At 37.6% G+C, this 15,161-nt stretch overlaps 1 protein-coding gene across 6 annotated transcripts in view; it reads left to right on the top strand.

Annotated features, from left to right (window-relative positions):
• Positions 1-15,161, top strand: part of ubn1 (ubinuclein 1) — an 18,935-nt gene extending 3,774 nt beyond the window's left edge. For 4 of the 6 annotated variants that reach the window (XM_079811637.1, XM_079811639.1, XM_079811638.1 and 1 more), the window contains 16 exons: positions 1,294-1,395; positions 1,727-1,825; positions 1,936-2,070; positions 2,208-2,305; positions 4,408-4,840; positions 6,393-6,463; positions 6,569-6,698; positions 8,143-8,276; positions 8,399-8,506; positions 8,644-8,787; positions 11,022-11,072; positions 11,205-11,238; positions 11,344-11,808; positions 12,969-13,206; positions 13,651-13,749; positions 14,391-15,161. In XM_079811637.1, the coding sequence (XP_079667763.1) occupies positions 1,294-1,395; positions 1,727-1,825; positions 1,936-2,070; positions 2,208-2,305; positions 4,408-4,840; positions 6,393-6,463; positions 6,569-6,698; positions 8,143-8,276; positions 8,399-8,506; positions 8,644-8,787; positions 11,022-11,072; positions 11,205-11,238; positions 11,344-11,808; positions 12,969-13,206; positions 13,651-13,749; positions 14,391-14,443 (2,394 nt within the window). In that variant the 3' untranslated portion in view covers positions 14,444-15,161. The remainder of the gene's footprint in view (positions 1-1,293; positions 1,396-1,726; positions 1,826-1,935; positions 2,071-2,207; positions 2,306-4,407; positions 4,841-6,392; positions 6,464-6,568; positions 6,699-8,142; positions 8,277-8,398; positions 8,507-8,643; positions 8,788-11,021; positions 11,073-11,204; positions 11,239-11,343; positions 11,809-12,968; positions 13,207-13,650; positions 13,750-14,390) is intronic. The other 2 variants (XM_079811641.1, XM_079811642.1) reach the window with 1 other exon arrangement.

Here is a 15,161-nt window from a genome sequence, read left to right as displayed (position 1 = left end):
ATTTACACAGCAAGAAGAAAAGAGAAAGAAAATAGAAGAAAATCTTACTACGTCAATGCAAATAAAAGTTATGAAGTTAGTTTAGTTGATATATAGAGAGAATTGAAAATTTAAGCTCACATGTAGTAATTTTTATAGCTTTATTTATTGATTTTAAAGCTTATTTGTATAACCTTTAGATAATTTTAACAAAGTGCCTATTAATGATTGATTAACTAAAATTATATGTGTAATTGATTAAGGGTAATGTTACATAAATCATATACAAATCATTCACAATTATTATCATTATAAATGAGCATTTGTTAAAAGCCAGACGCTTTAGTCTTTATAAACCATTTGCTATTGAGTAACCTTTAATTTGGAGTAGAAAAAGGGGGAGTGACTTTATTGCATCAGAGGTGTGTCCAATTTCAGTTTGAGATCTCTAATCCAGAACATAACCTGCCCTGGAGCAGGTTAGCCGTGGACCGTACATTACTATGGAGATGAACACTGCTAAAAGCCAAACCACTTTAATGGTACCTAAAACCCAGGATTGGCACAAACTAAGCATAAACATATCTGGCTAGCCAGCTAAACCGGCTTCATGGTATAGGCCCCAGGTGTTGGGAAAAGCTGAAAACTGCACTCATCAGAGAAGATCAGAATCAGGTAGATCTGTCTTTGTGAAGGACGCCTGACTCAAGCCACGTACAGGGTTACCCTGGAAGAAAACATACTCACTTCTCTGACAATGTTCCCCAACTCGAAGGATTGTTTTTTCCTGCAGGACAATGTTCAATTCACACAGCCAGGCCAATAAAGGTGTGGATGGAGGACCACCAGATGCAGACCGTGTCATGGCCATCACAAACTCCTGACCTGAACCCCACTGAAAACTTCTGGAATGTGATCAAGAGGGTCACCAGCCATTAATGCAGAGCTGCTTGAATTTTTCGCCAGGAGTGGCATCAAGTCGCCTGATAGGGAGCATGCCAAGACGCATGAAAGCTGTGATTTGGAAATCAGGGTTATTCCACCAAATAGGGTTAGGGTTAGGTTAGAACATTAGTATTGTGTTGTTTAATATGCGCGTGAATATAAACTGGTTTTCTTTGCATCATTCAATGTCTATAAACATGGCATCTTTTTTCGTTATTTTGAACAGTTGTCATTTTTGACAGCAACTTTGATGTGTATTTGACCCATATTTAGTTAAACAATTGTTTTAATTGCTTCAAACAGATCAGTTCTTAAGGATTAAACCAGTACTGGTGAATTTAGGGGAAACTTTTCTTCTCTCATTTTAAGGAAACCACTGAGAAAAAGAAACTTCAAACATTAGATGAGGTGGTGGAGGACAGGGAGAGAGATGAACTGGAGGCGCTTGCAAGGAAGTTTGAAGCGAAATATGTGAGTGTGAATTCTGTCAAGATGTTATATTTCTAGCTTCATCACAAGTAAGTCTGTCAACATTAGCGAACTGAAGCTGGGTTGCCAAAGTGCTGTGGAGACGAGTAAATATCAAGAGTCAAAATGTGAAACAATACCCCAGACTGCCCGTACTGTGGTAAAGGTGGAATTAAACAGCACGAGTCATATGTTGCACTTGTTTTAGTTATGATGCGACTGGGTTACATAACTACACAATGTGAAATTTAGTATTTTTATTTTGGGGGGAAAAACTATAGAGGTGGTGTTTTTTTAAATTGTATTTCATCTACATGAATATTTGCTTTTTTAGGGCGATGCTTGCAAAAGAAAAAAAGACAGATTACAGGACCTGGTGGATATAGGCTTTGGTTACGATGAATCTGATTCATTCATTGATAACTCTGAGGCTGTGAGTTCAGGCCAGATGCTAAAACCACCTTTATCAGATTATTCCCCTTATAGAACACGTGCATGTTTTACTCAAGTCGTCTTTTTCTCTGCTGCCACTGCTTGCCACAGTATGATGAGCTCGTCCCAGCTTGTCTCACCACCAGATATGGAGGCTTCTACATCAACTCTGGAACTCTCCAGTTCCGGCCAGCCTCTGAGGGAGATAACGAGAATGATTTTGAGAACAACGGTTTTAAACCCAAGGTGCGTAAACCCATGTGTACCCACTATCTTGCAAAAAACTGGAAACATTATTTAGCTTTATGCAAAAGATTTGCAAAATTGTATATGAACGTTTCCATTTGTCAACATTATCTCATTTGGTCTGATTCCTCGCCCAGAAACGAAAGCTTAAGCAAGGCAAAGACAAGAAGATGGGGAAGAAAAAGAGAGAAGATGGCATGCTTGCTAAGAAGGAAGAGGAGGAAGTCAGGAAGAGGTTTTTGCTGCTGCATAGATCAATTTAGTTTGCGAGTACAATGTTTAAAGGTAGGGACACACCAAACCGACTGTGTTGTCGCCTCGCTTCGCCTGCATCGGGGGGAAAAACAGCACCTGAACAGACCAAAAGGACTACAGGCGACTGTCAACTAGCACTCTCGTTCTGCGCCGGTGTAACGGAGGCCAGCTAGTAGTTGCTGTGCGAGTAAACCTCACTCCTATGATCTCAAGAGATGCTCTAGTGACTGACGTTAGAGGTTGCAGCCTTTAGCCTCCTTGATAGAGCGTCCGACTCCCATGGCGGTGGACCCGGGTTCGAGTCCCGCTTGGAGCGGGCGGTTTGAACAGGAGGGGTTACACCTGTGTGTAAAGGAGATAACTCTATTTAAGCAGATATATCCGTCTATATTCGTCATTCAAAAAGGGAAAGTGAAACCAAGACTGCAGATATACAAACCATAAATAAAGGATTGCTTGCTTAACGTTTTGAATGTCATTTACGCTGATCACGTTCTTTCATGGGCGTCGGAAGCAAAAACTTTTTTTTTTTTTTACTGGAGTAGAGGCCATTTACATTGCAAAAAGCCCATCTTGTTTACTAAATGTCTGGTTGGGCCAGACAAAATAATGGAATTATCAGCAGTAATGGGGGTAATGCACATTGTAGAAAGTTTTGACGCGAATCAACCCAAGGTTCAAATCCACCTTTTGCCAAACTCACTCTACTCCCTTTTCCCATCACATATCAGATCGGAAAGGCATTTATTTTCAATAAAAATGAAGAGAATATTAGAAAAGTGGAAATAAAGCATCTAATGTGTGTTTAATAATAGTGTTTATCGGTTAGGGGTAGGTGAACAGACTTGCGCTGAATTAGAGAAAAGTGAGTGGGTCCAATATCATTGGTCTTAAAAAGTGGGTGGGTCTTGTCCCACCCACATACAATGGTTCCGAAGTCCATGCGTTCTTTATTCCACTCCGCTCATGTTATTATGAAAGTATTCGGGCAGTGTTGCTCAGGTAAGATGACGTAAAATTATAATAACAGCCTTCTGTCTGTTCAGTTTTGATTTACTTGCTCGCTTTCATCACTTTTGCTCTTATTCTCGTTCGCTTAGCTGAACAGCCAATCAGAGTTCTCTCTCTCACCAATGGTCAGACGCCGGTTCTACATGTTGAATCGGCCCAAAAAAAACCTGACGTCGTCCGACTAGAGCCAACGGTGCGAAACGCACAGAAAAAACTAAGTCGGTCGATGCTCATAAAACGGCCCGATCGCTGACTGTCGGCTTGATGTGTCCCTGGCTTAAAGGGATTGTTCACCCAAAAATGAAAATTATCCCAAAATGTACTTCCCCTCAAGCCATCCTAGGTGTATATGACATTCTTCTTTCAGGCAAATGCAATCTGAGTTATATCTAAAAATGTCCTGGCTATTCCAAGCTTTATAATGGCAGTGAATTGCAGCCCAAAATTTGAAGACCAAAAAATTGCATCCATCCATTATAAATGTAATCCACATGGCTCCGGGGGGTTAATAAAGGTCTTCTGAAACGAAGCGATGTGTTTTTGTAAGACAGATATCCATATTTAACACGTTATCAAGTAAAATATTCCGGCGGACCGCCTTCCATATTCAACTTACAAAGAAAGTGTATCGCCTCTCGCAGTGCTTACGCTACGTCCGACGGCATTGCGCCATTTATGCTTTTTTTCGTAAGTTGATTAACGTGTTAAATATGGATATTTTTCTTACAAAAACCCATTGACTTGCTTCAGCAGGCCTTCATTAACCCAGCGGAGAATAATGGATGGATGTACTTTTTTGGGCTTCAAATTTTGGGCAGCCATTCACTGCCATTATAAAGCTTGAGAGAGCCAGGACTTTTTTTATAAAACTCTGATTGTATTTGTCTGAAAGAAGAATGTCATATACACCTAAGATGGTTTGAGGGTGAGTAAATCATGGGGTAATTTTCATTTTTGGGTGAACTTTCCCTTTAAAGTTTTTCACAGCCTCCTTTTGGAACAAGGTTTCCACTGATTCTTTCTCAATTGTCCTCATTGTTTGCTTTTTCCTTCTTCTGGTTTTCTTCTCAGCACCCCACCAGACAAATCACCTGTAAAGAAGAAGAAAATCAAGAAGCCGCTAAGTATTGATAAGATGCTGAAGAAGTTCCATAAGGAAAAGCTTCAGCAGCTGCAGATGTTCAATGCTAGAGAGAGAGAATCGCATGCTCTCAACGACACTGGTCCCACCGTGCAAGCTGAGGTTCAAGAACCACCCATATCATCTGACCCTCTTCTCACACTCATTGGTTCTGCCAGTGCAGACGACCTCCTTCAAGCAGTCAAAGCAGCTGAGCAAGACTTTGACTTGGACGGGCTCTTGGCGGAGCCGCAGAACGTCTGCTCTCCAAGCCTGGAAGATAACGGAGAGGCTCTGGTGGTGTCCGTCACTGAGAAGCCCCCCACATCACTCCCCGATGGACTGCCACCCACACTAGAGCAACACATTAAGCAACTTTCCCAGGTATTGTTTGCTTTTATGGCTAAACCCTCTGGTGCTCTTCGGTCATTTCTGACCGGAACATTTTCTGCTTTGAAATTTAAAAAATCACAGCTTCATCGGAATGATATGAAACTTGGTGACTTTTCTAGCATTAGGTTTGTAAACACACAAAATAATATTTGTGTTTACAATCTACAAATCGGCCACGATGCTGAAAAAATTTACACAGCAGTAAAGGGGTGACACTCTAAAACATCAAGAGTGTGATATTGACACATCCACTCTCGCACACACACACGCACACTTATACACACATCCACACCTATGAAAAACTGAACCTATGAACCACATTTAGAATTTTTAAAAATCACAGCTTCATCAGAATTATATGAAACTGACTTTTCTAGCATCAGGTATGTAAACACACAAAAAAAATTGGGGTCATGATTCGAGCATGCTAATTGGTCTTAAAAAAAAAAGTAGCGTTCATTGTCTTCGGTCATAAATGACGACCATAGGAAATTAATGGGAAATCGGCAAAAACACAAAAATTCTCAGAATATTTGTGTGTACAATCTACAAATCGGCCACGATGCTGAAAAAAAGTACACAGCAGTAAAGGGGTGACACTCTAAAACATCAAGAGTGTGATATTGACACATCCACTCACACACACAGACACACACACCTATGAAAAACTGAACCTATGAACCACATTTTGCGTTTTTAAAAATCACAGCTTCATCAGAATGATATGAAACTTGGTGACTTTTCTAGCATTATGTATGTAAACGCACCAAAAATTGGGGTCATGATTCGAGCATGCTAAGTGGTCGTAAAAAAAATACTGCCACTTGTGCTCTTCGGTCAAAAATGACCACCATAGGAAATGAATGGGAAATTGTGCAAAAACACAAATTCACAGAAAAAAAATCTATTTCTAACAAAACAAAAAAATATCTGAAACTTTATAAATAGTCTTTGAGATTTTTTAAAATATATATTCAAATCCATAAATGTGTTCAAAAGAGAACTAGGGAATTCTCAAGCCTCTCCATAGAGACTGATTACACCCATGGTTGCATGATTTCTTAAATAATCCCAAAAGAGGGCTCTAATCTGCCTTAAAAAAAAAATTTTGGAAGGCCTAGTCTCTATTTTAACCTGAAATACTGCAATAAAACATTTTTTTTTATTGCAGTATTTCAGGTTAAAATAGAGACTAGGCCTTCCAAAAATGTAAAAAAAAAAAAAAAAAATTTTATTATTATTAATAAATAATTATTATTTAAAAAAAAAAGAAATTAAGTGGCAACAATAGACCTTAATTATTGCAAAAAATAAAAAAAAAATACCATAAAATCATCTCAAAATACAAAATTAAATAGAAAAAAATGTATTGAAGAAAAATAAATGGCATTGGTTTTACTGGGGTGGAGGAAGTTTAATTATTAGGTGTCCGGTCACTTATGGCCGGGAAGACAACCAATGCAACCCCTAAACGAAGAGCACCAGAGGGTTAAGAGGATTAGACAAGAGTTTGCAGGTATACATGACTTATTTTGTTCTTTAGGCTGTCAAGAAAATTGAAGGACAAAATAAGATGGAGATTTTGTCTTCAGAGCTCAACAGTGTTTTACTAGAGTAAGTTACATTACAACCAATGCAATACAACCAAGATGTTACCTGTTCTATAATAAATCGTGTAGTTTAAATCAGTGTATTGATTCCTTCTCTTTGTATGTTCAGTGTGGAGGCGAACGCCAAACAGTTTAGTGGGAAAGTACGCTCCAGAATCTTCTCCTACTTGGCATCACAGTTGTCCTGCAGCAAAGGCACTCTGGTTAAAAGAGCCAAAAAACTCCACAATCTACAGCAGGTCTGTAAACGTACAAAACTGCTTGACACCTCAGCGTAGCAAACATCACCATCCCATCTGATACTCTGTTTTACGTCAGCTGTCACGCTGGTGTCGCGCAGCAGGGGGTGGAAAATGCACTTTCAAGTAGGTTTGCCAACCGGCATTAAAAGGAAAAGAAGCTTAAATGTGACGTTCTAGCATGTCACACACACGCATTCGAGCTTCAGAGTTTAGCATATTTTTGTAACGAGTCACTCAAAAGTAATTTTTACATAACATCAGACTGAGACATCATTGCCATAACATGCTGCTACAGGGCGGTAACCACCATAGACATTGAGTGGGACAAGTCCCTCCCAATATATATATATATATATATATATATTCTTAATGCTGTTCTGCTGTACTCTATTACCCAATACGCAGCGCTCTGTTTGTTGTTAGGATGACAAAAATATTTAAATGTTACTTTTTTCGGCTGGTCTGCCTCAGCGGTCTAATAGCGCTCACTACTGTCAGAATGAGTGAGATGGCCAATCAAATCAAGGAAGGCGGAGCTTGCTGTTAGTGTGAATTTCAATGCTATGCTTTAGTTATAGCAGTATACAGTATGTAGGCCTATAAATATAATAACTGTATTAATTGTTATATTGGAATTACTCTGTATTGACAAACGGCCCCTTTTCACATTTGAGCCCCTCAGAATCTCTCTGCAATGTGCAGCAAGCACTAGGAAAATACAAGTTTTGGATCGGGACTGTATTGGCAGATACTCAATATCCAATGACTCGGATCAGATCGGGGACACAAAAAACTTGATTGGGACATCATGTCTACTAATTAGTAAAAAACGTATTCCTATTTGCTTTATTCTTATTGTACATGATTTCCAAAACCTTTAATCACAATTAAACATTAAAAATGAATCAAATTTAGCTTTTATATATGTGACGCACTACTGTTCAAAAGTTTGGGGTCAGTAAGAGATGTTTTTTTATTTCATTTTTTAAAAATAAATTAAATACTGCATTAACTTGATCAAAAGTGATCATAAAACACTTAATATACAGTATTACAAAAGATTTAGCTTTCCAATAAATGCTAAATTCATCGTAGAATCCTGAAAATCATACATCACAGTTTTCACAAAAAAAATATTCTTGAACAGCAAATCAGCATGATTTCTGAAGGATCATGTGACACTGAAGACTTGAGTAATAATGCTGAAGATTCAGATTTGTCATCACAGGAATGAATTAAATGTTATTATATATTCAAATAGAAAAGTTATTTTAAATTGTAATATTTCACAATATTACTGTTTTTACTGTATTTTTGATCAAATAAATGCACCCTCGGTGACCATAAGAAATGGTCAAAAACATTTTTAAGACCTTACGTGTGTGTGTGTATACGTATACTGTACAGTTTAATGTGAAATCCATTTGAATGTCTCTGTAAGATTGTGTCTCATGAGGATGAACAGCTGCGGGAGCTGCTGAAGAAGCTGGAGAATGCGGTGGCCAGGTCCATGCCAGAACAGATCACCCGTTTCCAGAATCACTGCCAAGCTCACTCTGAAGCCAGAGCTGCCAAGTAATCAGTCATTTCTAATGCGTGATAACTTGATCACTTTCATTGTATCACTGACATTTTAATTGATATGCCGTTTTCTGTTTGTATACAAGCTCAGGTAGGTTTGTTTTTTGTGTTTTAAGGCTCGAGAAAGAGCGAGCGGTTGATGGTTCCGACGAGGAAGAAGAGGAGAGGAGCGGAAAACGAGTGTTTGGGCCTCGCAAGAGATTCAGATGGAATGAAGAGATTAGGTCTGGTCTCTTGTGCGTGTGCATGATTATTAAAGGTTCTTGATAGCTACTAGTAAATTATAGAAAAAGGAGTTATTTGTAGAGTTGTATATATTGATCACCTGTATCCACAAATGTCACTCTATTGACTTTTACAGGGAGTTGCTCTGTGAGATTGTCAGTTTGAAGATGATGATTTATGAATCTGAGTCGCCCGCATGCTCTAGTTTGGAGGAGTATCTAAAAGCATTCCTGGAGGCTGATATTAAACCACTGTGGCCTAAAGGATGGATGCAATCCAGGTATACAGATCAAATCATTAAGAAGTTTGGACATCATTGTATTGATACAAGAGAAATCTCATATTTAAAGAAAGTGGGTAATTGGTCACAATGTTCCTTTGTTCTTTGCATGTCTATTACTTTTAAACACTTAAAGGTGCACTATGTAAAAATTTTTCAGTAAAATATCCAAAAACCACTAGGCCAGTGTTATATATTTTGTTCAGTTGAGTACTTACAATATCCCAAATGTTCCCAACTATTTGTAAATATTAGCCAAACGCACCGAATAACGTCATAACTTCATTTTCAACACACTCAAATGTATCTAATATGATAAACAGAGCTGCGTTACCTCATACTCATGACCGGAAAAGCGGAAATGGTGCCGGCGACTAGGGTTGGGAACCGAGAACCGGTTCTTATACAGAACCGAAACTGATTTTTGAAAAATACCAGAACCGCGTGAAATTCCTAAGTTTCGGTTCCGAAAACGGTTCTGGTGCAATGTGTGTGTGAAGCGCTGGAAGCGTATCCTTTCATAGCGAGTGACAGCCAGTGTTGCCAACTCCGTGATTTTCCCGCTTTCCCGTTTTCCACTGTTGCCGCGGGCTGTGTTTCATGTCCGCGGGTTGAAACGATTGTGCAATTGTGCGGGTTTTGTTGTGAAAACCTGGCAACCCTGGCTCACCTCATCATGAATATTAATTACGTTGCCGCTTCCAGGAGTGCAGCAGTTCAGCACTGAAAGCCCTCGCGCTATTTACGGTTTTGCGTCAGATATTTTCTCGTTGACCACCAGCATAGCGAAGAGAAAGTCACAAGTATGGATTCATTTCCAAAGAATGAATGATAATGAAGCAAAATGTAACACGTGAAAAGTTAATAACATGCAAAGGAGGCTGCACTAGCAATTTGACAAAACATTTGCTACAGCACAGAGTGCCACAGGGCTTATACCAGATTTATAGTGAAAGGCATATATATATATATATATATATATATATATATATATATATATATATATATATATATATATATATATATATATATATATATATATATATATATATATATATATATATATATATATATATATATATATATATATATATATATATATATATATATATATATATATATATATATATTTGTCAACCGTTGAGTCACCATGGTTTAGGTAAGCGTTTAGGCACAATTAGCTTTGTAATGCTGAATTGCAATTTATTATTTACAAGTTCACTGAATAACTGAATTACTATTAAATTAATATATAACTAATTAATAAATATAACTAATAAATATAATTTATAACTTGGTTTTATTCAGAGACAGAGAGATAAAATGTAATAAGACAATTTCAGAGGTGTTCATTTGAAAAAAAATGTGTTGCAAGAATGGCTTAATTAATACTGTAATATATGTACAGTACAGGACTTTTTTGACATTGCCAACCTGTAAATTAATTTTAGAGCAAGTAATAAACACAAAATGGATTGTTTGAGTTGCGTATTGTGCCTTTTTCCTTTACCACTATTTGTTTAATAATTTTAATGGAACCGGAATCGGAACCGGAATCGTTAGGCGGAACCGGAACCGGAACCGGAACCGGAAAATTTCTCACGATTCCCAACCCTACCGGTGACTGTGGCATAATAAAAGTCCCCCCCAGCGACTATGCTATAATAAAGGTCCGGTCTTCTGTGAGATGAAGACCACATGTCCCAAGATTCTGCGCTCAAACTTGGCGTCATCAAACTACGCCTTTGTTTTGAATAGGCGACCTCTAGTGGACGGAAAAGTTACATAATGCAGCTTTATACTGCTCTTAAACATTATATCTGTTTTAATGCGTCTTCCAAAAAGTCTGATACCACACTAAAAACTGGGATTCAATATCAGATTTAAACCTGTACTTTTGTTTTAAAATCTTTTATTAAGATTTGCTTGTTTCAAAAGAAGTCTCTTATGATCATGTGAAATTTTATTACAATTTAAATTGACTTTTCTATTTTAGTATTTTAAACCGTAATTGTATTTTTCTGTGGTGGCAAAGCGGAATTTTCTGCATCATTATTCCAGTCTTCAGCGTCTCATTCACTCTACAGAAATCATTCTAAATATGCTGATTTGCTGCTTAAGGAACATTTTGTATTATCAATGTTGAAAACAGCTGTGCTGCTAAATATTTATCTATAATAATAATTATTTCAGAATGGTGAGTTTCTGCTGAATTTCTGTCATTGTTTCTAAAGGATACTACTTATAGAAACCCGAAAAGCACATGGTCACATCACTGGTGTGGTGTAAGTATGATTTTACACTACTACACACTTCCTAGATATTTAGCCAATGTTTCTGAAGAAATTTTTTTAATAGTTAACAAAGAAAATTCCACTTTGTTAATTTTTATTGAACCCTTTCTCTTCATTTTACAGGGCAAGGAAGAAAGGTACAACAAAACTAAAAAAGGTACATCAGAAATAATTGTGAATCCCTGTCTGGAATGTTGCATTTTTTAGGAAAATATAGTTTGACTTTTGTTTGTAAATCTTGCTTTATTCAATAAATGTACAGGCCAGCGCCACCCCAGAGGACGGTAAGAATAACCCGGAAATCCAGGGCCCACCAGCACTGAAACGCAAGCGTCTGAGTGTACCTGCAGGCATGCAACTTGAAGTCGCAGCAACGTTGAGCACCACTGCCAAAACTCCATCAAACACACAAACATCTGCCAACTTCTCTACCCATCCATCTAATCAGAACCACAAGGAAGGGATGGGAAGAGATGAGAACCATCATGCCAGCACTCAGAGAAGTCCGGTGACCGCAGAGGGTGCTGGATTGGTCCAGATGATGTGGACCAAGTCTGCTATGGATTTGGATTCAAAGCGACTCCAGGCTGGAGAGAAGGCGACTTCAAAACTGACACTGGTGGCGCCCCCAGATGGTTCTCAGGGTGACTGTCCATCAGTGATGCAGGGAGTGGCCAGGCTGCTCACTACCACCTCAATGGGCGACACCCCCGTTTCTATGGCAGCAGTGAGTTCTTTACAGGAAAGACACATTGGTTGCTTATTGCATGTGGATCATCATATAGGTATAAGTTGTGGTGTCGTACAAAATCCTTCCTTAACATAATCTCCAATGTAGGATGTTACATTGAAATCTTTTTTGTTTTAATGCCATTTTTTGTAATAATTAATGTATATTATTTAATTTGATTATAATATATAGTCATATCCTGATAATTTAACTTCATGATTTGAAGAGGAAAATACAAATATAATATCTTATTTAAAGGATTAGTTCACTTTTAAATAAACTTTTGCTGATAATTTACTCACCCCCATGTCATCCAAGATGTCCATGTCTTTCTTTCTGCAGTCGAAAAGAAATTAAGGTTTTGGATGAAAACATTCCAGGGTTTTTTCCATATAATGGACTTCAATGGGCTCCAAACGGTTCAAGGTCCAAATGACCGTTTCAGTGCAGCTTCAGAGGGCTTTAAACGATACGAGACGATGAATAAGGGTCTTATCTAGTGAAACCATCAGTTTCTGCGAGAAACCGAGCAGTATTTATGCTTTTATTTTGCCTCTTATCAGACGAACGTGATCATCTCTGAGCTCCGCCATAACTTCCGCTAAGTGAGGTCAAAATACGAGCATGGTCATAGATGTATACATAGATGCCTCAATACCGCTTGCATGGATCAATAGAATTAGGCATCTACGATCGATATATCTATGACCACGCTCTTATTTTGACCTCATTTCGCGGAAATTATGGCTGAGCTCAGAGATAATCAGATTCGCACATTTTGTTTAAACATTCTTTGATACTGTTAATTTTAAGTTTGTATTTAAAATAATATTTTATGTATATATATATATTATATATAATATATAGAGAGAGAGTAATGTATAGACTACATATAGAGTTATATGAGATTATATGACATTTTGGGAGTGAAAAAGTCAACAAATTTTTTATTTTATTTCAAATACACACATTGTTACACACAGACAACCGATGCCGTGTACATGGGGCATATAGCATAAGGCTAGTTTGCGGCCCTCATCCCTGGTTAGGCTTTTACATAAAATTGGTCTGAAGCGTTGAGGTTTTAAAGGTTTTTCTAATATATATTTAAATAAAATTGTATAATACTTAAATGTTTTTCTTTGCTTGTATTTCAGGCAGCTGGAGAGATCTCCTGTGGGAACCCAGCGCTTCCCACCCCTTCTCTATCTCTCCTTCCATCCTCCTATCCCACCACAGTACAGCCGGGTGTCTTACCAAGCTTTGCCCCCCTGCATGCTCTCCCGTTCCCTGGACTCAGCCCTGGCACCAAGATCCCTGGACAGCCTCAGGCCTGTAAAGGAGCTGTTTTTCCTGGCCCAGTACCTGGAACTTTCCAGCATGGTCTCACACACGGTGAGCAGATATTAATCCTGAAAATAAGCATGGAAACTTGGTAAGAATCATCTGTTTATGTAAAGGTGAAGTGTGTGATTTATGCTCCAATTGCTGAACCAAATGGAATTTGTTCCAAACGTGCTACTCTTAATATTTCTGCTTTATATAATGCACAATGCAGTGCACTCGACGTGATCTTCCGTTTCCCAAAACCGTTCTATAATTTTAGAAATGACACATTGATCACCTTTAACTACGTAGCCTACAGGGGCTTGATAACTTCATGATCTCTGTCACATATACACCAAAGGTTTTTGTACTTTTGTCTTCATGTGCATTGGATAGAATGGGTGAGCTAAAGCACAACTCTGGTGTGATGTTGTTTAAAGCACTTCATCGCTGTGATGTTGCATTTATCATCCTGGTGTTTTCTTCTTCTTCCTCCTCTCTTTCCTATTTCAGGTAACTCCATGCTGTGCTCTAGCACGCTTCATCTTCTGTCTGTCCCTGTTTCCTCTCCTGCTCCTCTTCATTCTTTAACACCATGGCTCTTTGGTTTAGGTAAATGTACACACCTTTGGGAAAGCCCATAGTGACAGTTGAAACATGCCCACATTGTTCATTGTGTTCGTTTTGATACTTGATTGCATTATGTATCTTTTTTTTGGTCCTGCATTTCTGTAGCATACTATTATTAATAGTTTAACTTAATTTGAAGTTCAAGCAGTAATGCATGCAAAGCCTCCGTTTTCTTATTTTTAGTTCAGCTGATCATCTCTAGTAATTAATATAGAAAAAATATCTATTTTTGTTGTTGTTCACAGATCAATACAAGGTACACGATCTGTTTAATAAGAAACCATTGAATTTTTAGTCATAAACTAGACTCTGTGATGTCAGTCTTTATAGTTGTGTTGTGTTTTAAAATCAGCATGAAACCAAATTTGACTCAATTTACTGTAATACATGTTCCTGGACTTATTTTACCCCATTCATTTTCAAAAACTGATCAAATTCAATGGATACAATGAGGTCCCACCATATTTTAAAACATCAAATGTTCTTTTACATGGAAATGTCAAATTATTGAAGTAAAATGAGTTTGTCTCATGTTGATTGTTCAATGTAATGCTGGCTTAATTTAACCATCTCATCAGTGTTATATTGCGAGATTAAATAACATTTTTGTTTTTATGACACAGATGGAAGCCAGATCCACACAGATGTTCTTAACGCTCGGAGAAAACTACATTAATGGCCAAAAGACAGCTGATACGTAAAGTAAAATGTGCCACTTTTTCTAAGATCTTGAAGATGGAGTTGATATGACTGAACATGGATATGGATTCAAATTAAAAGAGCAGATTATGGCTTGGCAAAGAGACTTTTCATTTGTATATTTTAGAATCAAAACTCGTTCCAAACTGTTTATTTGCTGAAAAAAAATATGCTCATATCCAGAATGGACATATGGACTATAATGTAAGTCTTTTGGTTTTCACAGTATTGAGATGAGATTTGAATGATATGACTAGCCATGTCACCTTGTAATGCACTTAACTTTAAAAACTTGAAGGCAGATACTTCTTATCTATTCATAACTTTTCAACTGCCATTTCTCTGAAGATCCGCAAACCTGACCTATTTATGAAATGAAACGGGAACACTAGTAAATTACAGGTGGTGTAGGTTACCACCCTATTATTTTCAAGTACATGTGTGTTATAAAAATTGAAGGAACTCGGAATCTGTTGTACTAGTTAAAGGCAGATTTTGCACTTTTTCTTGTTTGTTTTGTTGTTGTTGGACTGGGGAATTCAATGATGATCTCAGGGCTGTTTAAGTATAATAGCCGAATTATTGAGTAATGCTGCAAAAAATGTAGAGAACATGCACTTGCTTTTGTTTTTGAACATACTGAAAATGACTTTGGAAAAAAAATTGAAGGAATAATGTGAAAAATAAAGTTTCCT

This window comes from Gobio gobio, assembly GCF_949357685.1.
Source record: "Gobio gobio genome assembly, chromosome: 3".
Classification (NCBI taxonomy): domain Eukaryota; kingdom Metazoa; phylum Chordata; class Actinopteri; order Cypriniformes; family Gobionidae; genus Gobio; species Gobio gobio.
The sequence above is the reverse complement of the archived record's forward strand: the minus strand, read 5'-3'. Positions and strand labels throughout refer to the sequence as shown.